This window comes from Chrysemys picta, chromosome 21 (assembly GCF_011386835.1).
Source record: "Chrysemys picta bellii isolate R12L10 chromosome 21, ASM1138683v2, whole genome shotgun sequence".
Taxonomy (NCBI): Eukaryota; Metazoa; Chordata; order Testudines; family Emydidae; genus Chrysemys; species Chrysemys picta.
The window spans coordinates 12,831,975-12,854,093 of NC_088811.1; the positions used below are offsets into that span (position 1 = coordinate 12,831,975).

Here is a 22,119-nt window from a genome sequence, read left to right on the forward strand (position 1 = left end):
GTCAGTGACGATAACATTGAGCTCCATACTAGCAACTCCTTTTGCTCTTTAATATTAAAAGAGAGAACTAAGACTGAAACCTATAATGGAATTTTCCTGGAATAAATAGTGCAAATTTTTATAAATGTACAAACATTGACCCTTTAAGGCCCATTTCATAAGATGTAATGTTGACTACTGATTGTAACCCTGAGTGCGAGTTCTATTAAAAGTAAATGCTTATTGATTGAGCTATGGTTAGGGTGCCTTACAAATGATTCTGGCAACTGTTAGGTTGATCGAGTAACTAAGAAAAATTAAGAAACCGATCTGGATAAGTCCAGAAATGTTAACGCATACATATGCCTGTAAATATGCAGTAGCTAACTATGGTAATAAGTTTACAATGTATAAAACAAGATTCTGATGATAGTCCGTTTAGACATCACAAGTGAAAACAGCATTGTATGGTATTTATGCTTAGGGATGTTCAGTAAATAAATAGTAGATGGAATCATAGTAAGAAATAGTACATTCTGTATTTTTAAGACAAAGGTTCTTTTCATTTATTTATCCTAATGTGTGTTTGATTTTGTTTATTTGGAACAGAGTGTTAAAGAGCCTTTATCTGAGTCCCCTGGAGTTTCTCCTACTGCAGACCCTGAGTGTAGCAGTACCAGAGGGATGCTGCAGTATCTTCAGTCTTGGTTTCCTGGGTGGGGGGGCTGGTATGGATTCGCTCAGCAAACATATGAAGGTGAACCTTTTGAGGGACTGATACCAGAAACACAAGAACAGTGGAATCCAGAAGACATACTGGGTATGGTAATATTTTATCCCCAAATTATCACCTTAGGGAATGTGTATATTGCAAAAACAAAACAAAAAAAAAAGTGTCAGTGAGTTTCAGAGCCTGAGTCAACTAACTTGGGCTTGTGCTACGGGGCTAAAAATAGTAGTGTAAACTGCTTGGGTTGGATCCTGGACTCTAAAATCCCGTGAGGTGCATGGGTCTCAGAGGCTGGGATCCAACCCAAACGGGAACATCTACATTGCTATTTGTAGCCCTGTAGTGCAAGCCGCACAAGCCAAAGTCAGTTGACCCAGGTTCTGAGGCTTGCTGCCATGGGGCTTTTTTTTTCTCCACTGTAGATGTTCCTCCGTTAAATACTTGTTAAAGATGAACTGAAATGATTTTTAAAATTCATATCATTAAAAGGAGAGAGATGTAGACTTAAATTTCTAAATAAATATGTATAAAAGAGAAACACTTAAATATTTTTTCTTAATCATCGACGAAAATGAAATTAAAAGTTGTGTGGGTTTTTTCTGTTAGAGTTGATGAGATGGCTAATTTCTAAAGCAGCATAAAGATTGCAGCTGCCTGCACTGTTTTAATTGTTTGCAGTGATAACTATTGCAGGAGAAGTATAGACTGCTGAGCTCTGATTGAGCAAGTAATAAGCTGTTGTCTACTTGTTCATTCCTCCCACCCCCGTAATTGGGCCATCTTTGTCCTTCATTGAAAATGAAGTCTCAGGTTTTTGCTCACTAGCCGTTATGTAGCTTGTTTGTTAAACTCACCTTGTTCTCCTTTTTAAATTAGGTGCTGATGAATTTTTTGATCCAGCTGCAGATGCCTCCAGTATGAACACATTTACAAAAAGAGATCACGTGTTTGCTAAATTAAATCTCCAGTTGCACGGTGGCACTGTCACCTTGTTGCATAAGGAGAAGAGGGCTCTCAGTACAAATGAAAGTGCTTTCATGCAGCTGGAATTTTCAGGTAACGTATTTCAAATTTTGATAGTTGTCATACCTAAAATAGGACAGGAACTTTGCCTGCTTTATAAACAATGCAGCCACTCATGACTGAGCTTATGTCATGGAACAGTACTGAAACAATTCAAGTTCAGATCTCACTTCCTTTGGTAAGCCTGTGTTTTGTTAGTTTATACCTTGACTGGTTTTTTATTTTAGGATTGAAGTAGGTAATTGAGATTGTGAATACGAAAGTAATGTATTAAACTTTCATTTAAGTTTTATTATGTATAGAGTGGTAATAAATCTTTTCACTTTCAGACATTTGAACAGTTTCACAGTAGTCAAATTTTATAACTTGAATTTTTTTTCTGGTATTTAGTTCTGAGTTCAGACAATAAATTTGTAGAAATAAATGTGCAAAAAATGCTGTTAGTAATCTATCCCAAAATGTGTTTTTCAACATTTTGATGCAAATATTTGGGGACACTTCTAATCACATTACTTGCCAAAAAAAAAAAAAAAAAAAACCTTATTACAAGGGCTTTAATTCTTAAATTTGAAGAAATGCTTAGCAATGAGAAACTGATGGTTTAAAAGGCTGTCAGTGAAGCATAACTGTCCAGTCTTAGCTCTTGTCTTATTTCTTAGCTTGCTTATGAATATGTAAGATGACATTTGTATCTTTCATCCATAAATACATTTATTGTCATTTATTTTCTCTAGAATGCAATATAGCCACTTATGTCTTTATTTTCCAGGTGTAAAGATCTTAGCAGAATCCCTTCCCCGCAGAAATTCTTCCCTTCTCACAGTTCAACTGGGTGGCCTTTTTCTGCGAGATTTAGCAACACAAGGGACCATATTTCCTGTTCTTGTCTTCCCTAATCCTGTATGTAAAAGAATGCAATCACAACTTGATATAGTACTGTTGCCATTTCAGGATTAATATTTAAATAAAAAAATATATAGTAAAACATGAATATAAAAATACTGATGTTAATCTTCATATGAATCTTAGTATGAAGCATTAACATCATAAGCACAGACGGAAATCTATAAACTGGAAAATGATCTTTGACTTTTTTTCTCTGCAAGGATCCCCCATAAAGCTCTTCCCGTTTTTTAATCTTTGGGACTGTTCTGGATACTACTATTCAGAGCCAGTTGGACTGAATTTAACTTTGGAATAATCAGTGCTGTTGCTTAATTAGCTAGAGAGTTGTTAGTTCTTGCTTTATTTACCAACTCTCTCTCTCCCTCCCCTCCCCCCACGAAAAACCTTGGGTCCCATGGAAGACTTGCTTCAATTGCATGTAGTTCTAGACCACAAACCTAGGATCCAGGAACTTTTCTTCTAGTATTGTCACGGAAGAATTTAAGTGTTTCTACCAGAGGGGGATGAAAGATTTGATTTTGCTTTAGCCTTGAAGACTTGAAGTTTATTAACTATAATTTGTAGAAATGGGATTTCCACTTGCAATTTTTATTCAGACATCAGCTTGTTGACTGAGGAAAAATAGCTTTTCCTCCTTATATGTTCACATGCAAATTGTTTTCCTTTCTTTCATTATTGGTTATATGAAGAAAAAATACATGTTATAATGGCATTATAATACTAATTATAAATCACATTGCATTATAAAATTGGCAACAAATATAATAAGGAGAAAAACAACTTTAATTTGGGTATGTACATTAAATGGCTTATTTTTATATTCAGTTTGATGGCCTTCAATTTTTTTTGTTCTAATTAGCAAAAAGAGGTTGGCTGCGTCTCCTCCTTTGGTCTCCAGACTTCATCTTCAGAAATGACTAATCAGAGCACTGGTAATATTTTCATTTTTATGCCTGATCTGAGCATGCAACCAGATTATGCATTTGAAAAACGTATTCGTGAAATACTTAGGCTAAAAAATTTCAAACGTTGATGCCTAACGTTAGGCTCCTATATCCATATTTAGGCTCTGAACTTGCATAGAGAAACTTGCAGGATATCTCCCACGCTGAAGTCAATGGGGCTTTGCATGGGCTCAGAGATCCACCTTTTGCAAAGCAAATTTGCAAGATTGGGTTGTTATACACCTAAATAAATGGCCTGATTTTGATAAATTGAACTCAGTAGGAACTGCAGATACTCAGCATCTTTGAAAATGAGATTGCTGCTTGCGTTAGGAACCTAACTTTAGGTACCCAGTTTTGAAAATTTTAGTTGTTTAATTATAGAGAAATACTAATTCCATATTTGGGGTCGGGAAGGAATTTCCCCCTATGTTAGATTGGCAGAGACCTTGGGGGTGTTTTCGCCTTCCTCTGCAGCACAGGGCATGGGTTACTTGCTGGTTTCAACTAGAGTGGATTGTCTGTAACTTGAAGTCTTTAAATCATGATTTGAGGACTTCGCTAACTCAGCCAGAGGTTAGGGGTATATTACAGGAGTGGGTGGGTAAAGTTCTGGGGCCTGCGGTATGCAGGAGGTCAGAAAAGATGATCACGGTGGTCTCTTTTGGTCTTAAAGTCTGTGAATGTTTATTTTTAAATTGAGCTGCTTTTGTTGTACCAACATGGGGATAGCCAATGTAATTTAAAAATTTGAAATACTATAGTCCGAGTGATCGTCAGATATTTACTACCCCCATGCAAACTAAAAATTGATTTTTATACCTGCCATACTGCTATTTTAGACAGAATTGCTTTTAGATGATTTTGTTATCTTGATTCAGATGCAGATCCCGATGCACCAGTATTTGAGATGCTGTATGAGAGAAACCCAGCCCGAAGCAATTTTGAGAGACGCCTGGAAGTCAGTACCAGACCTCTAAATATTATTTACAATCCACAAGCCATTAAGAAAGTAGCCGATTTCTTCTACAAGGGAAGGGTTCATACCTCAGGTTAACCTTTTTTGTTTTATATATTTTTTCATTGCTTATTTATTTTTCTCAAATTTGATTGATTTTTCTCATAGTTACTACGGTAAAGCAGCAATAAGAGTTTCCATTGTAAATTCAAATCAAGAAATAGTGCAGGGCGTCTCTTGATTTCTGAAGTAGACAGGATATGCCTTCAGGATATCTCCCTACACTACCAGCTTTAATTTACTACTCTTGTAGATGCCACATTATCACAATCTGTCCCTCTCTCAAGTCTGTCGTTGCCACTCTTGGATTTGTCAGAGGGAGTCTCTTCCTTTTTACAGTTGTTGTGTCTCTTTCGTAAGGATAGAGCTTCACTGAACTAATCCTTGCTTGTCCTGGGCTTGACCTGAGCTTGAACTTTGTCAGCTGCCATTAGAATTTCAGCTCTGTATGTTTTGCTTCTGAGGGCAGAAAGGGTGAGAATAAGGAACAATGAATGATCCTGTTGAGTCCTTAATATTTGAATACTAATAGTTTGATAGCAGCAAGATATGGGACAGGCCTAGTATAGAAATAGTTTTCCTTCCTTTTTTCACAATATCAGAATGTTCCTCAAGGGACATGGATACAATTAGGAAGGATTTTGGCTGCCTCATAGCCCTTCCTTAAATTCCCGTCAGTACATTTAGTCCGATTTTGTTCAGGAAATTAAAATGGAAGGTGTGACCCACCATAATGATCAGACAAGGATTTAAGAAATCCTTTGTTTGCTTAAAAGCTCTGTTTTTGCCAAATAATCATTTGTAATACAAGTATCAGAGGGGTAGCCGTGTTAGTCTGGATCTGTAAAAAGCAACAGAGAGTCCTGGGGCACCTTTAAGACTAACAGATGTATTGGAGCATAAGCTTTCATGGGTGAATACCCACTTCATCAGACACATGTAATGGAAATTTCCAGAGGCAGGTATAAATCAGTGTGGAGATAACGAGGTTAGTTCAATCAGGAGGGTGAGGTCCTCTGCTAGCAGCTGAGGTGTGAACACCAAGGGAGGAGAAACTGTTAGTGTTTAGGGCTGTTATTGGGAATGGTCACTCCAGGCTATAGATGCAATTTTTGGCTGTCTGTTGTTATGGACTTTCCTGGAAAAAATAACAACTTAGTTTACATTTTTATAAATCACAATAAATAAATTCTCACTTCTTCCTGATTCAGCAATATGTGAACAAAATTATACATAGTCAGATTTGTATCTTTCATGCAGGTTTTGGATATCAGTCTGAGCTAGAGCTGAGAGTGGCTGAAGCGGCTAGAAAACAGTACAACAAACTAAAAATGCAGACAAAAGCTGAAATCAGACAAACGATTGATCGTTTACTAGTGGGAGATTTCATTGTAAGTTTTTTCTCAGAAATGTGTTTTGTTTCCTTGCCTTTTATATTAGTTCTGAAACATGGAAGGGATCCACAAAGTTCCCCAAATTTCAAGTTCCCGTTGAAATCAATAGAAATTGTTGGGTGTTGAGGTTTTTTGAAATTCTCTCCAAGTATGTAGTAATCATCTTTCAGCTGCTCTCGGAAACTTCTTTGCCCTTCCTAAAAATTAAAGGGTAATTGTATTAGTAATGTACATGTCATAAGTAGCTATTATAACGAGAAAAAATTAAAGGATTTTTTTTTTTTTTTAGAAGAAAATATTCGGGCTCTGATACTTTTTCATAAAACAGTGTCAAATGCATGTTATGCTTATGCAGGTAACTTAGTATCAGTGGAGATTTGCTATTTGAACTTTACAATTTGGATAGGATTGACTCTTGTTTTGGTTTGTGAATGGGAAGAAAATATTATTTTATTTTCAGGAAAACAGCAAACGTTGGACAGTGTGCCTCGATATTTCCGCCCCTCAGGTGATCTTTCCTGATGACTTCAAATTTGTGGATCCCGTGTTAGTAGTATTGGACCTGGGGAGAATGTTACTTACCAATTCTCAAGGTATGGCCTGGAAATAAACTGTATCTGTTTATATGTATAAGGTAGAAACACACTTTTTTCTACTCTAGAATTCTTCTATTTGCCTGGGCGCACATACAGTTTTACTAGTATTAACACCATATTTATTGGTGAAGGTTGGGAGGGGGTAAACTTTAGTCCAGGGCTGGCCTTACCTCTACAGGACCTAGTATGAAATCTGAAGTCTGCCTACAGCAGTTTACATCTGTAACCTGTGTGTCTGGCACATTTGAGCGGACTGGGGATTCTTGTCACAGAGAATCAGAAAGGCTTAGAGTCTGAGACAGCTGTCCCAGAGAAAGCATGTTTTGAAGATGGTCTCCAAAATATGGAGCCTTGTGAGGCTGTACTCTTGGCGTTTACCAAGGGCTAGCTGGTGAGAGTGAAAGGAATTTTCTTTTTTTAAGTATCCAATAAATAAAACAATTACTTTTATAACAGAGCCAAATCACAGTGCTGATAGTAATGTACAAAAACTGAAAAGGAAACTCAAACACAATAAAAAAAAATTAAGCTTTAAGATAAAACCAAATCTGCTTAAAATGCAGTATAGCTAAGTAACAGTTATTACATTGGATTTCTCTATTTAGTACTCACTTCTGAAAATGAAGATGTCCTAACCTTAAAAGAAACCTAGTTTTAATGTCTCCTCAGGGGAAAATAGTATGATGCTGATAAACTCTACAGTCCGGAGTAAAATCCTGATCCCACTGAAGTCAATGGGAGTTTTGCCAGGATTTCATCCTCAAGGTCCTTAGACGTACCATTCTACCTTTTTCTAGCATATCGAAAAACCAATTTCTGCAAGGTTTTCACAGCTTTTTTTTTTTAGTAACTGCTACATTATCATAGAATCATAGAATCATAGAATATCAGAGTTGGAAGGGACCTCAAGAGGTCATCTAGTCCAACCCCCTGCTCAAAGCAGGACCAATTCCCAGCTAAATCATCCCAGCCAGGGCTTTGTCAAGCCGGGCCTTAAAAACCTCCAAGGAAGGAGACTCCACCACCTCCCTAGGTAACGCATTCCAGTGTTTCACCACCCTCCTAGTGAAATAGTTTTTCCTGATATCCAACCTGGACTTCCCCCACCGCAACTTGAGACCATTGCTCCTTGTTCTGTCATCTGCCACCACTGAGAACAGCCGAGCTCCATCCTCTTTGGAACCCCCCTTCAGGTAGTTGAAGGCTGCTATCAAATCCCCCCTCATTCTTCTCTTCTGGAGACTAAACAATCCCAGTTCTCTCAGCCTCTCCTCATAAGTCATATGCTCCAGACCCCTAATCATTTTTGTTGCCCTCCGCTGGACTCTTTCCAATTTTTCCACATCCTTCTTGTAGTGTGGGGCCCAAAACTGGACACAATATTCCAGATGAGGCCTCACCAATGTCGAATAAAGGGGAACGATCACGTTCCTCGATCTGCTGGCAATGCCCCTACTTATACAGCCCAAAATGCCGTTAGCCTTCTTGGCAACAAGAGCACACTGTTGACTCATATCCAGCTTCTCGTCCACTGTGACCCCTAGGTCCTTTTCAGCAGAACTGCTACCTAGCCATTCGGTCCCTAGTCTGTAGCAGTGCATGGGATTCTTCCGTCCTAAGTGCAGGACTCTGCACTTGTCCTTGTTGAACCTCATCAGGTTTTTTTCTGCCCAATCCTCTAATTTGTCTAGGTCCCTCTGTATCCGATCCCTACCCTCTAGTGTATCTACCACGCCTCCTAGTTTAGTGTCATCTGCAAACTTGCTGAGAGTGCAGTCCACACCATCCTCCAGATCATTAATAAAGATATTAAACAAAACCGGCCCCAGGACCGACCCTTGGGGGACTCCACTTGAAACCGGCTGCCAACTAGACATGGAGCCATTGATCACTACCCGTTGAGCCCGACGATCTAGCCAGCTTTCTATCCACCTTACAGTCCATTCATCCAGCCCATACTTCTTTAACTTGGTGGCAAGAATACTGTGGGAGACAGTATCAAAAGCTTTGCTAAAGTCAAGAAATAACACATCCACTGCTTTCCCCTCATCCACAGAGCCAGTTATCTCATCATAGAAGGCAATTAGGTTAGTCAGGCACGACTTCCCCTTCGTGAATCCATGCTGACTGTTCCTGATCACTTTCCTTTCCTCTAAATGTTTCATAATTGATTCCTTGAGGACCTGCTCCATAATTTTTCCAGGGACTGAGGTGAGGCTGACTGGCCTGTAGTTCCCCGGATCCTCCTTCTTCCCTTTTTTAAAGATGGGCACTACATTAGCCTTTTTCCAGTCATCTGGGACCTCCCCCGATCGCCATGAGTTTTCAAAAATAATGGCTAATGGCTCTGCAATCTCACCCGCCAACTCCTTTAGCACCCTCGGATGCAGCGCATCCGGCCCCATGGACTTGTGCACGTCCAGTTTTTCTAAATAGTCCCGAACCACTTCTTTCTCCACAGAGGGCTGGTCACCTTCTCCCCATGCTGTACTGCCCAGTGCAGCAATCTGGGAGCTGACCTTGTGCGTGAAGACAGAGGCAAAAAAATCATTGAGTACATTAGCTTTTTCCACATCCTCGGTCACTAGGTTGCCTCCCTCATTCAGTAAGGGGCCCACACTTTCCTTGATTTTCTTCTTGTTGCTAACATACCTGAAGAAACCCTTCTTGTTACTCTTAACATCTCTTGCTAACTGCAACTCCAAGTGTGATTTGGCCTTCCTGATTTCACTCCTGCACGCCTGAGCAATATTTTTATACTCCTCCCTGGTCATTTGTCCAATCTTCCACTTCTTATAAGCCTCTTTTTTGCATTTAAGATCAGCAAGGATTTCACTGTTTAGCCAAGCTGGTCGCCTGCCATATTTACTATTCTTTCTACACATCGGGATGGTTTGTTCCTGCAACCTCAATAAGGATTCTTTAAAATACAGCCAGCTCTCCTGGACCCCTTTGCCCTTCATGTTATTCTCCCAGGGGATCCTGCCCATCTGTTCCCTGAGGGAGTCAAAGTCTGCTTTTCTGAAGTCCAGGGTCCATATTCTGCTGCTCTCCTTTCTTCCTTGTGTCAGGATCCTGAACTCGACCATCTCATGGTCACTGCCTCCCAGGTTCCCATCCACTTTTGCTTCCCCTACTAGTTCTTCCCTGTTTGTGAGCAGCAGGTCAAGAAAAGCTTTGCCCCTAGTTGGTTCCTCCAGCACTTGCACCAGGAAATTGTCCCCTACGCTTTCCAAAAATTTCCTGGATTGCCTGTGCACCGCTGTATTGCTCTCCCAGCAGATATCAGGGTGATTAAAGTCTCCCATGAGAACCAGGGCCTGCGATCTAGCAACTTCTGCTAGTTGCCAGAAGAAAGCCTCATCCACCTCATCCCCCTGGTCTGGTGGTCTATAGCAGACTCCAACCACGACATCACCCTTGTTGCTCCCACTTCTCAACTTTATCCAGAGACACTCAGGTTTTTCTGCAGTATCATACCGGAGCTCTGAGCAGTCATACTCCTCTCTTACATACAATGCAACTCCCCCACCTTTTCTGCCCTGCCTGTCCTTCCTGAACAGTTTATATCCATCCATGACAGTACTCCAGTCATGTGAGTTATCCCACCAAGTCTCTGTTATTCCAATCACATCATAGTTCCCTGACTGTGCCAGGACTTCCAGTTCTCCCTGCTTGTTTCCCAGGCTTCTTGCATTTGTGTATAGGCACTTAAGATAACTCAATGATCGTCCTTCTTTCTCAGCACGAGACAGGAGTCCTCCCCTCTTGCGCTCTCCTGCTTGTGCTTCCTCCCAGGATCCCATTTCCCCACTTACCTCAGGGCTTTGGTCTCCTTCCCCCGGTGAACCTAGTTTAAAGCCCTCCTCACTAGGTTAGTCTGGATTGAACTGGGCAAACTCTGTGTAAACTATTTTCACAACATCCATTTGGGTTCCCTAGTAAGGTTTAAATTGGAATTAGATTCTTTTGAGTGGCATGATTTTTCTCTCCTCTCGTGCTATGTTTAAACCACACAGAAACAAAAATGGAAATTGCAAGATTAGTCTTTTACTGATTCTCTTCTATGGACAGTAAAGTTGATTAGCCACAAAAGGGTTGATCCCATTGAAGTCAATGTAGTCTGAATTAGCTGGCTTCAATGGCCCTTGAATCAGCCCAAAGTGTTGTGCATCACGTCAACATAGGAAAAAATATTTTCCTCTAATCTCCTTCAGTAATAGTAATAATAATGTATGATAATATATTTTAATAAGAGATTAACAAAAGTTCACGTAAGTGTAATTTTTAAAATTGTTTTTTTAAATATGTTTGTCACTTTTGCACCACGTGCAAGAAATATAGTGTTTACTTTTCTTTTTGCTTTCTTACGGTTATCAAATCTAGCGATAAGGGATCGGGTACTACATGAGTATTGCACTTGACCATTTCTTGACCATGGTTTAAAAACAAAACCTACAACAAGGTCAATATTTTAGAAGTAGCCAAAGGAAAATGTATGATTTTGATGAGTCCCTCCTTTTTAATCTACAGATGAGTCTAAAAAGAAGAGTGCAGGTGGTTTGTCATCAGAGGTCAATGAACTGAGTGATGATGAATATAAAACACCTCTTGCAACTCCTCCCAATACCCCGCCTTCTGAGGCCACCACAAGTAGTGGAATCAAAACATCTGAACTGACTGGAGTAGAAATCAGTGAAGAGCAACTACAGGCACACTTAATGAGTAAAAAAATGTATGAGAGATACACCTTGTCATTTATGGATCTTCAGATCATGGTTGGACGAGTGAAAGATAACTGGAAACATGTTCAGGATAGCGATGTGGGTCCAACTCATGTGGTAGAAAAATTCAATGTTCATTTGCAGTTGGAGCGCAGATTGATATACACGTCTGATCCAAAATACCCAGGAGCTGTCCTATCTGGGAATTTACCAGACTTGAAAATACATATCAATGAGGATAAAATATCAGCTTTGAAGAATTGTTTTGCAAGGCTGAGTACATCTGAAACTAAGTCCCCAGATGCTTTACACATAGGGAAAGAGAAGATTTTCACAGAAGTCGATCAGCGTGGAAGTTTGCATGATTCTGTAATGAATTTAACACAGAGTGTTATGATGGTTGAACAACATACTAGGGAGGTTCTTGTAGAGTCTCAACTTCTTTTAGCTGAATTTAAAGTTAACTGTATGCAGCTAGGTGTTGAAAGCAATGGGCGATATATCTCTGTACTCAAGGTTTTTGGCACCAATGCCCATTTTGTGAAGAGGCCTTATGATGCCGAAGTGTCACTAACTGTTCACGGCTTATTACTGGTTGACACTATGCAAACATATGGCTCTGATTTTGATCTTTTGATGGCTTCTCACAAGAATCTTAGTTTTGATGTTCCGACAGGAAGACTTCAAGATAGTAGGGCACAGTCTCCTATTTATGGACCAAATGAAGCCTGTCCAATCGATGTGGCCAGTTTGACGGAGAAATGTGCAACAGCCTCAAATATTTCATCTGGTAATTATGCAAAAGATCAAGAATCTTTGATTAAACTGGAATATCAATTTGTGAGTGCAGAATGCCCATCAATGAATTTGGACAGCACGCTCCAAGTGATATCAGTGCAGGTGAACAACTTGGATATCATTCTTAATCCAGAGACAATTGTTGAGCTGATCGGGTTTCTCCAGAAATCCTTCCCAAAGGAAAAAGAAGATTCTAGCCCTCAACCTTTAATGACCGACTTGGAAAGAAATTTCCGGGAGCAGGAAACGTTTCAATCTACCCATGAACGAAATATAGAAGTAGCAGTGGACATTCACTGGTTAAATATACTCCTCCTTAGGACAGTTGGAATGACAAATGGAGAAAAATATGGCAGAAAAATTGCAACAGCGAGCATTGGTGGCACCAAAGTTAATGTCTCCATGTGTAACAAGTTGGATGTAAATGGCTCTCTTGGCTACTTGCACCTTATGGATCTGACACAAGATAACGTTAAGAACCAGTATGTTGTCAGCATAGGGAATACAGTAAGGTATGAAAATCTCATCAATGATATTGGCTACTTTGAATCTCTATTTGTCAGGCTTCATGAGGAAAGTAGCCTCCCAGATGCTTTGAGCTTCAATTTCGTAGAGCAGTCAAAAGAAGAATGCTCCCTGAACCTCAAAATGGCTTCTTTACATTACAACCACTCAGCTAAATTTCTGAAAGAACTAACTTTATCCATGGATGAATTGGAAGAGAATTTCTGCAGCATGCTGAAGACAGCAGCAACAAAAGTTACCTCTGTCCTGGCAACGAAAACTGCTGAATACAGTGAAATGGTTTCTCTGTTTGATACAACACCACGATCAAGAGACCCTTTCAATTTAGAAGATAATGAAGAAGATGGGTTTGGACCATCATCTCTCAAAACTGATACCATTAAGCTTATCTTAAATGTAAATGTTGAGTCTCCAATTGTATCAATACCTCGCAAGCCAGGTAGCCCTGAACTGCTTGTAGGACATCTAGGACAAATATCTATTCAGAATTTTGTGCCAGGAGAAGATGAGTCTAGAAGTGACAGACTGCAAGTTGAAATTAAAGATATTAAAATGTATTCTTTAAATAGCAACCAGTTTATGGTCAGGAAAGAGTCTGCAAGTGAGATGACTCAAGGGTTACACCCTCCTTCAGGTACTCCCAGTGTTACTAGCCAGGAGGAATCCAACTTTACTCGTCATGATTTTTTTGAATCATTACATAAAGGTCATGGTAAGTAACATGAAAAACTCTGGCTTCTTTCTTTTGACTAGCAAGTAGTGTTAAAACCTGCGAGTATTTAAATAAATATCTGTTTAAAAAGAGGCTTTTCATAAAATGTGCTGCTTGGGAATTTAATTACAATGTGGACAAATTCACATTTATTTGTATCCAGATTTTGCACTCCTAATCTGAAAACTGAATAGTTGCCTCCATGCACAGCTTTGCTAAAATATAATCAGAACTACAATTAAAAAAAAGTTTTTAGAGCAACTGAAAGATTCAGAATTAGATCAGCAACAGCAGACTTATGTTGTCCTTTTTGGGCTGTACTTATTCAGTCCCATATCAAAAGCGAGCCAATTTCAGTCTCCAGGTAATTATATATTCCATGGTGATGTAATTTTTGCCTTTATTTTAATTTGACAGTTATGTTTCAGTATGATGTGATTAGTATTTAATACTGTAGATGTTGGGGATAAAAATGTAAGTATGTATATCTTTTAATAACAGCTTTCCACATTCTGAACAACACCACTATCCAGTTTAAATTGGAAAAGATCCCAATAGACAGAGATTTAGATTTGACGTTCCCTTTGAGTAACGAAGACTTTGGAATATCAAGCATTATGAGAATTGAGGGAAAATTTGTCAATCCTCTTCAGGTATAATAATTTAATATTTACCAGTATGAATATAGATGTTTTACTCCACAGTTGAATATAGCAATTTTTGATTAAAAAGCCTTTTTTGATGATATAGAAGAATGTCAGGGACTGAGTTGTTTAGGGAACTGGAAAATGGAATACAGAATTCTACCTCTATATTGCCTGTTCAAATCTAACCCAGGGCAATGTTGTCCAGAAGTTAGTAGCATAAGGCATTTTGGTAGTCTGCTTGAAATTAGTTGATGGTCTTTCATTCCTAGTCATCCTCCGTCCACAGCACCAAGAACCCCCACTACCATTGTCCTAATTGGCATGCTTGTTAGGAATCTCAACAAAGATCAAGGATTCAATAATGTAACAGGGTTCATGTCCTGCCCCTCTTCCTGGGGCCCGCTTGCTACCCCTAATAAGGCTCAGAGAGGCTTCAGGGTTGTGGAACACCTGTTTCTTTATTTACTTAAAGTTATCCCACCACCAGTGTCTGTCTATATACAAGCTTTACAGGATTAGTCACCTCCTTGACAGGCAGAGTCAGCCTTCAGCTAGGAGGCCTCCAGTTCCCTCCCTGACTGACTTCTCCCTGGCTGCCCCCCTGCCTTCTGGCTCCCTCCCAGCCTTTATAGCCCTTGGTTTCTCAGGCCAGCAAGTGTTGCCAATCCTCAGGCTGGCATCAGGCCTTTTCCATCATCCCCAATCTGTTTCCCCTGATTGGAGTTGACTGGACAGGGGCTAATTAGGTGCTTTTGCACCAGCACTCTGCTACAAATAACAATAGAAAGTTGGCTTTCCTCTCATCCCAGAAGTGTTTCCTCAAGGTCAAGTTGTTTGGGCTGGTGTTGGGAAGCTTATACTGTCTCTGCCCATGCTGTACTTGGTCTGTCGATAGGCAGAAGAATTAACTCTTCAGCGCTGTCATTCTGGTAACTTTCACCAGCATTAATTTAAAAAAATCCAATTCCTGCAAAAACTGTGGCATGAAGTAGAAGATCAAATTTGATCAATTAGAAGATCAAATTGTTTCTGTAATTCAACACAAAGTTATCATTGATCAAAAAATTATATTCTCTTTGGGATTGAATCCCCTGATTTTTAGTTTGGTGTTTCCAACACAAGTTTTGTGCTACGGGAGATTCTGAAATCTTGAATTTGTGGAACTGTTCAATTTGTGTACCAGCTACCAGGATCTCTCTAGTCAGGCCTATGCTGGGTTCAATCTGAAACAGAATGTAGTGTATTTCAAACATTCCCCATGAATTGAGCCCACGTTTTTTAAAAGGCTAATCCTCTGCCTGTGACATTGATTAGTTGTTGTGGAAATTATGATGGTGTGACACGGAGGATTATGACTTCATGTGAAGAAGCAGCTGTAGAACAGATGAAATGTTAAGAATTTAAATGCGCTTTTCATGTGAATGTTCTTAAAAATCGAGTAACAATGATGGAGGTAGTGAAGGGAGGGAAGCAAAGTAGATACACCTAAGCAGTATTGATTCTGAGTAGAATGTTTTTCAAGATTTGCTACATGATGTTTTCAGAACTTTAATGAAAGTTAATTGTTGGGGCCTAACGTACTTGAAACAATGATATTTTAACATTAAGAAAATATGGAGATGTTTTTTACACACTTGCTGAGCTTGGAAAATATTAATAGATACTAGACTTATGACTGTTTGTTTTTAAATGCAGGTGGTGTTAGCAAAACATGTATATGAGCAAGTTTTGCAAACCCTTGACCATTTAATTTACAATGAAGATTTGAATAAATTTGCATCCAGTTCTACATCTTCAACTTGTCCTAGTTCTCCTTCAGTATCGCTTCGCAGTTTAGGCTCAGAGTTCTCAAATGAACGGAAGGAGAATGGATTGTTCAGCCATTCCAGCTTTTCTGCTGTTCCAAACAAGTCAATGCCTGTTAGGGAAACAAAATCTTTTACCCAGATTCAAGCAAACTTTCGTATTTCAGAACTCCAGGTTCAGTTATGTGGAGATCTTACACTTGGAGCACAAGGTCTGGTCAGCTTAAAGTTTCAGGATTTTGATGTTGAATTCACTAAGGATCATCCACATACTTTATCCGTTCAGATTACCTTGCGTTCTTTGCTGATGGAAGACCTGTTGGAAAAAAGTCCAGACTCTATGCATAAGAACCTCATGGTGTCCCGTGGAGCACCCAAACCATCCAGTTTAGCGCACAAGGAATATCTTTCCCAATCTTGCCCTTCAGTATCCCATGTGGAGTATCCAGACATGCCACGTTCCCTCCCTTCCCACATGGAAGAAGCACCAAATGTCTTTCAGTTGTACCAAAGACCAACTTGTGCCTCCCGTAAAACACAAAAAGAAGATGCTGACTCTGAGTATCCTTTGACTCCCCCACCTTCTCCGACATTAAACAAGTCCAAAGTGCCTTCAGGAAAAAATAACTTTGATGATTCATTGGTTCATATCAATATATTCCTAGTGGACAAGAAACATTCTGAATTTTCTTCTCGCTATAACAAAATTAACCGTAGTGTGGATGTTGACTTCAATTGTCTAGACGTTTTAATAACTTTGCAAACCTGGGTGGTGATATTGGATTTTTTTGGGATTGGATCCACTGCTGATAACCATGCTATGAAGCTGCAGCCTGAGGATATTCAGCAGATGGTGAAGTCGGAAGCAAGTATCTTATCAACTTCTGAAGTTCAGGATCCTGTAAACACCAAGCTGAACCTTAAGGTACTAGAAATACAGATGCTGGACGTTGACCATGTTTGTCTCCATAACACATTGCTTTATGCAAATTTTAGTTGTGTTTTAATTCAAGTTAACATTTTATATTTACAGTGGAGATCATATGTATCCTACGCACAATATATATAAAACCTATGTGGTAACTCCCAATTATACAAAAGTCTTTGGAAGGAAATACAAAATCTTTGCAAAATAGGGGATTAATAATAATGAATTTGCATTTTATGTGAATTTGGGGTAAGGGAACAGATTTGATTTTTAGAGAAAAGAGTTTTGGATAGCCAGTGTTTTGGAATACTGGAGTTTGCCTGTTCTGTGGTAATCAGAGTAAGAGAGACTGTCAACTACTCTGTAGTAGGAGAGTAGTCAGAGCCCCAATCCCACTCTCACCTCTGCAAGCCTTATGGGACACATCAGGAAGGCTTCCTACTCCCTGTTAACCTTATCTGGCTGACTGGACCCCCAATAACTCATCACCCCCAGCCATCCCAGATAGCTGATTATGCTCGGCAGAATCTGATGGACTCCTAAATAGGGTCATCCTCCCATGTCACGGATGAACAAGCCTCATAAGGCCTCTGGGGAGAGGTTGGCTTTGTTGGGTCCCCAAAGAGCATCCCAAGACTCACTGATGGCACCATGACCCCCTTGAGGCTTGTATATTCCACTCAAGTGGGCAGGTTTGAGGGCCCCTGCCAAGCCCCAGGAGGCTTGCCTGGGTTAAGGATTAAGAAGGCCCCAATGAGTCTCCTAAAACTTTGTGAAGGATGAGTGTTCGGGAGACCTCGGAAGAACCCTCCTAAGGAAGATGTGGCACCTACAATCCTAGAGCTAATGTGGGTGGTTGATTAAAAATCTTAAGATTCCCTAAGGTGCAGCGGGTGCTCAACCAGCTCCCTAAGACTTGCACTCAATGGGGGTTGAGAGGCCCCCAATGAGTCTCATAAGACTAATCAGGTAGTTGTTGCACCCATCTACGTCCCAAAGGCCCCCGTCAAAATTGGGGCTTCATTATGCTAGGTACTGTATAGACACATAGGAATACAGTTCTTTCCCCAAGGGTCTTGCATTCTATTTGTGACAAGGCACAAACATTAAGAGGGAAGGGGAAGGAGGACGAAGGTAATCGTAATATATCCTTGTGGTTACATAGGATAACTGAGAGTGTGCAACTTGAGGGGTTCCAAATAATTTGAATGTTTGTTTTTTTTAATGTAAATAAATGTCTACTAAAAAGGATGACACCCACCTCCCAACCTACCCATTGTTAGTGGATTGATTTCATTTAGGAGTCACGGTAGAAATGTCTTGAAAAGGCTTATGGAGGAGGATAGGGTAGTGGACTTAGAGACTAGTTCAGTTGGACGTTCCACGTGTATTGGGTACTTGGAGGAAAGTGCAAAGGCAACTATGGGAGAAATGGAAAAATGGGTGGTTCAGACTATTATTGGAAGAGTGGACAATGCAGCAAGAGACTAGCAGATGTGGAAGGATGGGCAGAGTTGTGAAGGACCTTGAAAGTAAGGACAAAAACCTTGAACTTTATGCAATGGAGAAATGAATGACGATGAGGGATTCCAAGAGGGGGTTCAGATTATCAGAAAGGCAGGCAAGGAAGATAGTCTCGTTGTGTGGAGGCTGTGAAGGGAACGATATGGGTGTTAAAGGCAAATGTTCTCGCTCTTAAAATTGAGTTTTTGTTTTCAAAACAGAGAGAAAGAGGGTCTTTACCTCCCCCTTCTTTAGATCAGTTCAAAGTTGGTTCCAGTTATGTGATCATATTACATACTACTAATCTGTTTCTTTTTGCTTGACCAGGTTCATTCCCTATCCTTAGTGTTGAATCAGACAACCAGTGAGCTAGCTAAAGCTAATGTGTCAAAACTTGTCACATATCTGGAAATGATTGGTGAGTATAGGTGGTAGTTAATATTTAAAAAATGCATACAATTTAGAATGAGAGGAATCACTGCATTGGAATAGTGTCTTGAACTGGTTTTCCTTTACTGGGAGTTTGTTTTTGCTTGTCAGATCAGGCAAATTTTAATGCAGACTTTCAGCGGTTAATTGGTGTTGATTAAATCACTGCATCAGGTAGCTCGCAGTGTTTTTCCACACCTGACTTGTCCTGTGTCACATGGTGTTCCCTGTAAACACTGAAATAGGAATACCCTCTTAAGACTGAAAGCTACAGGGCTTACTGTTTCAAATCAAGGGGTTTAGAGATTAAGTAACTCCCAGTAGTTGGAGGTTCCACAAGAGTATAGAACCAGTTCATTTTCTGTAAATGACAATTTATATTCTACCAGTCTAGTTTTTTATAAACCTTTATATAAATGAAAGATGGTTGTTGTGCACAACTATTCTGTTTAAACAGTCTTGCAGCCATTCTTTTCCAGTCTTATAAATTAACCCCATCCAGACATGTGTATTGTCATATTTTAAAGTTAATTTCCAGCGTGTTGTGCATAATAGGGTGCTAGGTTTGGAGGATTAATCTCCCAACAACCTCTTTTTGGAACTTTTGCATCACTTGTAGCACACTGAACACTTAATTCTTGGTGCTGAGATCAGCTAGGATCTAAATCTGTTTAGTTTTTGAAACCTTTTTTGTTCTGTTTTATAAAAAAGTGACATTGATTTTTGTTTACTTTTCAGAATGTGTACATCTCAATTTTTAGGCATGGGGTTGAAATGTGATGATTAGACTACATATGCAAACCTTATTTTTGGCAACATAAATTGTTTAGATTAGTACAATCTTTTTATTTTACTTGCAGGAGTGATTTGCTTTGATTTTTGGAATGTGAGATTTTGTGTTTTCCCATCTCTTTTGTTGAATAGTCTGTTAAAGGTCTAGGTTATCCCAGTAAAGGTAAGCCTGTTGTATGGTAACAAGGGATTTACTGCAGAAAGTTATTTAATATTAATGTCCTCAAAGGTAGATAATAAATGGTCTTTCTTTTGTTTTGTAGATGGAGATATAGCCCTACAGGGAAGCATTGGAAGCCTGTCCCTAAGCGATCTTACCTCTCATGGAGAGCTTTACAGAGAACGTTTCACTACAAGTGGTGAAGAGGCACTCATTTTCCAAACTTACAAGTATGAAATGGAACATTTTGTTGTTGCACAATGTTTAGCAGGTTATTAAAACAAAATATCAAAAAACATTAGAATGTTCAGCTTATAAAGAGCTCTATCTTGAAAGCCTGTGATGTTAAAATTTTACTCTTGTATCTGTTAAACTCTTTTTTTAGGGATTTGACTGGTAATTTTAATTGATGGATGTCTGTCAACACACAGCAGGGAAGGAATTATTTAAAAATGTTGCTCATGGTTCTGTCAAGAGTGATTTGAAAAACAAAAAGAAGTTTGACCTTTCCCTAAATAAAATAGCACTTGTTTTTTTAAACTGAACAGTTTTGTGTCATTTGATACAACTAATGTTAAACAAAGATTTTATTATTATTAGAGCAAAGGTTAACTTTTAAACTTTAGAAAGCAGCATGTTGTGTAGATAAACACACTAGACCCCATCATGAGTTCTTTACAAAGACAAAGCTCCCATTGACATATTGGGCAAAATTCTCATTTTAAGGAACTCTGCATCAGACCCATGAAAAGTATATACTGGCAACCCCATGGTCCTCTTTAGGTTTAGCCTAGGACTGTGTGGGTGGTGTCCTCTAAAGGATGGAATATTTTTGTAGTGGCAGGCTGCAGAGCATATATAAATGAGGAAGTGAGAAGGGAAGATATGTGGGAGAGGCGAGGGGACCTCCTTTAGATCACAATTCCAGCAGCCCTTGACCCTTCAGGGGGATCAGCTAGTGTTATGATAAAAATCTGAACTAATCTAATGACATTTGGGTTTTTTTGTGTCCTCAAAACTTCCCATTCATTATAAATTATCCCATTTTTGAACTGCAATAAGTTCATTTCCACTGGTCTCACTTAGATTTTAGACTTAGGCTTTTTCAACCTTATGTACTTCCTAAAGCTTGTTGTGCTCAATGTAAATGCCATTTTGTGCTGTCTTTTCTTCGTATTCTGTCATTAGAAAATAAGTAGATTTAAAAATTGTTCAGACAGCATTAAGATTAACTTAAATCAACAGAACACATTGAAATTCAGAGTTGAATGTTCTTCTCTCTTTTTTTACCGTCACTTATGACTGAAGTATTGTAACACATAATACAGTATTTGAGATCTAAAATATCATGGTTCTGGATATCTGGATCTATGACCTACTAAGTTTAAAGATAAAGTAGCAGTCAAAACTCAGAATTTCATTTTTTTCTGCTAGCTTAATTTAATCACAGTGGTATTTATACATGCGTGGATTTAATTAAGAATTTATTCTTTCAAATTGTGCTCTAAGTTCAGTTTTTAATTGTGCAAGTGTAAGGTATTGTCAAAGTTAAAATTGTCACTTTTCATTGAAACAGAATTTGCAAATGTTGCTGCTCAATTGTGAGTGAATGTAAAATGTAGGGGTTTTTACATTTTTTTTATTATCTTCAATATTTTATTTTTTATCACAGATATGGGCGACCTGACCCTTTGCTACAAAGAGAGTGTGATATTCGTGTCAGCTTGCGGATGGCATCAGTTCAGTATGTGCATACTCAGCGCTTTCAGGCGGAGGTGGTGTCTTTCATCCAACATTTCACTCAGCTTCAGGATGTTCTGGGGCGCCAGAGAGCAGCAATTGAAGGACAAACAGTATGTTTTTTTTTTTTTTTTTTTTTAACATTTCTTTCTACAGTGTAGACATTCCTGGTCGTTGAAATACGGCATGCACTTTGTTTTACCGCATCGTCTCATAGTAACTTGAGAAGTATTAGGCTATAATGAGGTTTGATTTCCCAGTATTGCAGGAGATGCATAACACTGTTAACATATTAGATGTTATGAGGGATCTTATTTACTGGAAACCATTTCTGATTGCCCCCCTCCCCCAAATTACATTTTAAATGGGGCATGTGTCAGTGTATATTAGTCAGGCATGTCAGTGTATACTAATCCCTGTGATATGATGGCATATAACCTTTTGCAATCTTGACCCATGTTGTATGATTGGGGCCAAGAAATGAAGATCAATCAGTCTGCTACCAGCTATCCTGTGGGTCACACCTGTATTATGATAATAAAAATCATCAATCTCATGTGGAAGTTCTAATTGGTGAATTTATCAGGAAAATGTATCCCAGCTTTGCAGGGGAATGGATTTGATGGTCTAATTGATCTTTTCAGTTTGTAATATATGAAATCCTAAATTGTTCTCACGCTACCAATGAAAGTTAATCCTTACTGTATCTGGGTCTTATTTACTAGGTGACTGAATATTATTTTAGTAATATCAATACATTTTCAGA

At 39.1% G+C, this 22,119-nt stretch overlaps 1 protein-coding gene across 17 annotated transcripts in view; it reads left to right on the forward strand.

The window, feature by feature from the left end:
- Positions 1-22,119, forward strand: part of VPS13D (vacuolar protein sorting 13 homolog D) — a 192,412-nt gene that overhangs the window by 17,920 nt on the left and 152,373 nt on the right. For 16 of the 17 annotated variants that reach the window (XM_065575036.1, XM_065575035.1, XM_065575034.1 and 13 more), the window contains exons 12-24: positions 589-799; positions 1,586-1,765; positions 2,502-2,632; positions 3,498-3,570; positions 4,464-4,634; positions 5,861-5,991; positions 6,455-6,587; positions 11,124-13,349; positions 13,851-14,002; positions 15,692-16,726; positions 18,560-18,650; positions 19,717-19,843; positions 21,286-21,466. In XM_065575036.1, the coding sequence (XP_065431108.1) occupies positions 589-799; positions 1,586-1,765; positions 2,502-2,632; positions 3,498-3,570; positions 4,464-4,634; positions 5,861-5,991; positions 6,455-6,587; positions 11,124-13,349; positions 13,851-14,002; positions 15,692-16,726; positions 18,560-18,650; positions 19,717-19,843; positions 21,286-21,466 (4,842 nt within the window). Of the gene's footprint in view, positions 1-588; positions 800-1,585; positions 1,766-2,501; positions 2,633-3,497; positions 3,571-4,463; positions 4,635-5,860; positions 5,992-6,454; positions 6,588-11,123; positions 13,350-13,850; positions 14,003-15,691; positions 16,727-18,559; positions 18,651-19,716; positions 19,844-21,285; positions 21,467-22,119 lie in introns of those variants that run through there. The other variant, XM_065575051.1, reaches the window with a different exon arrangement.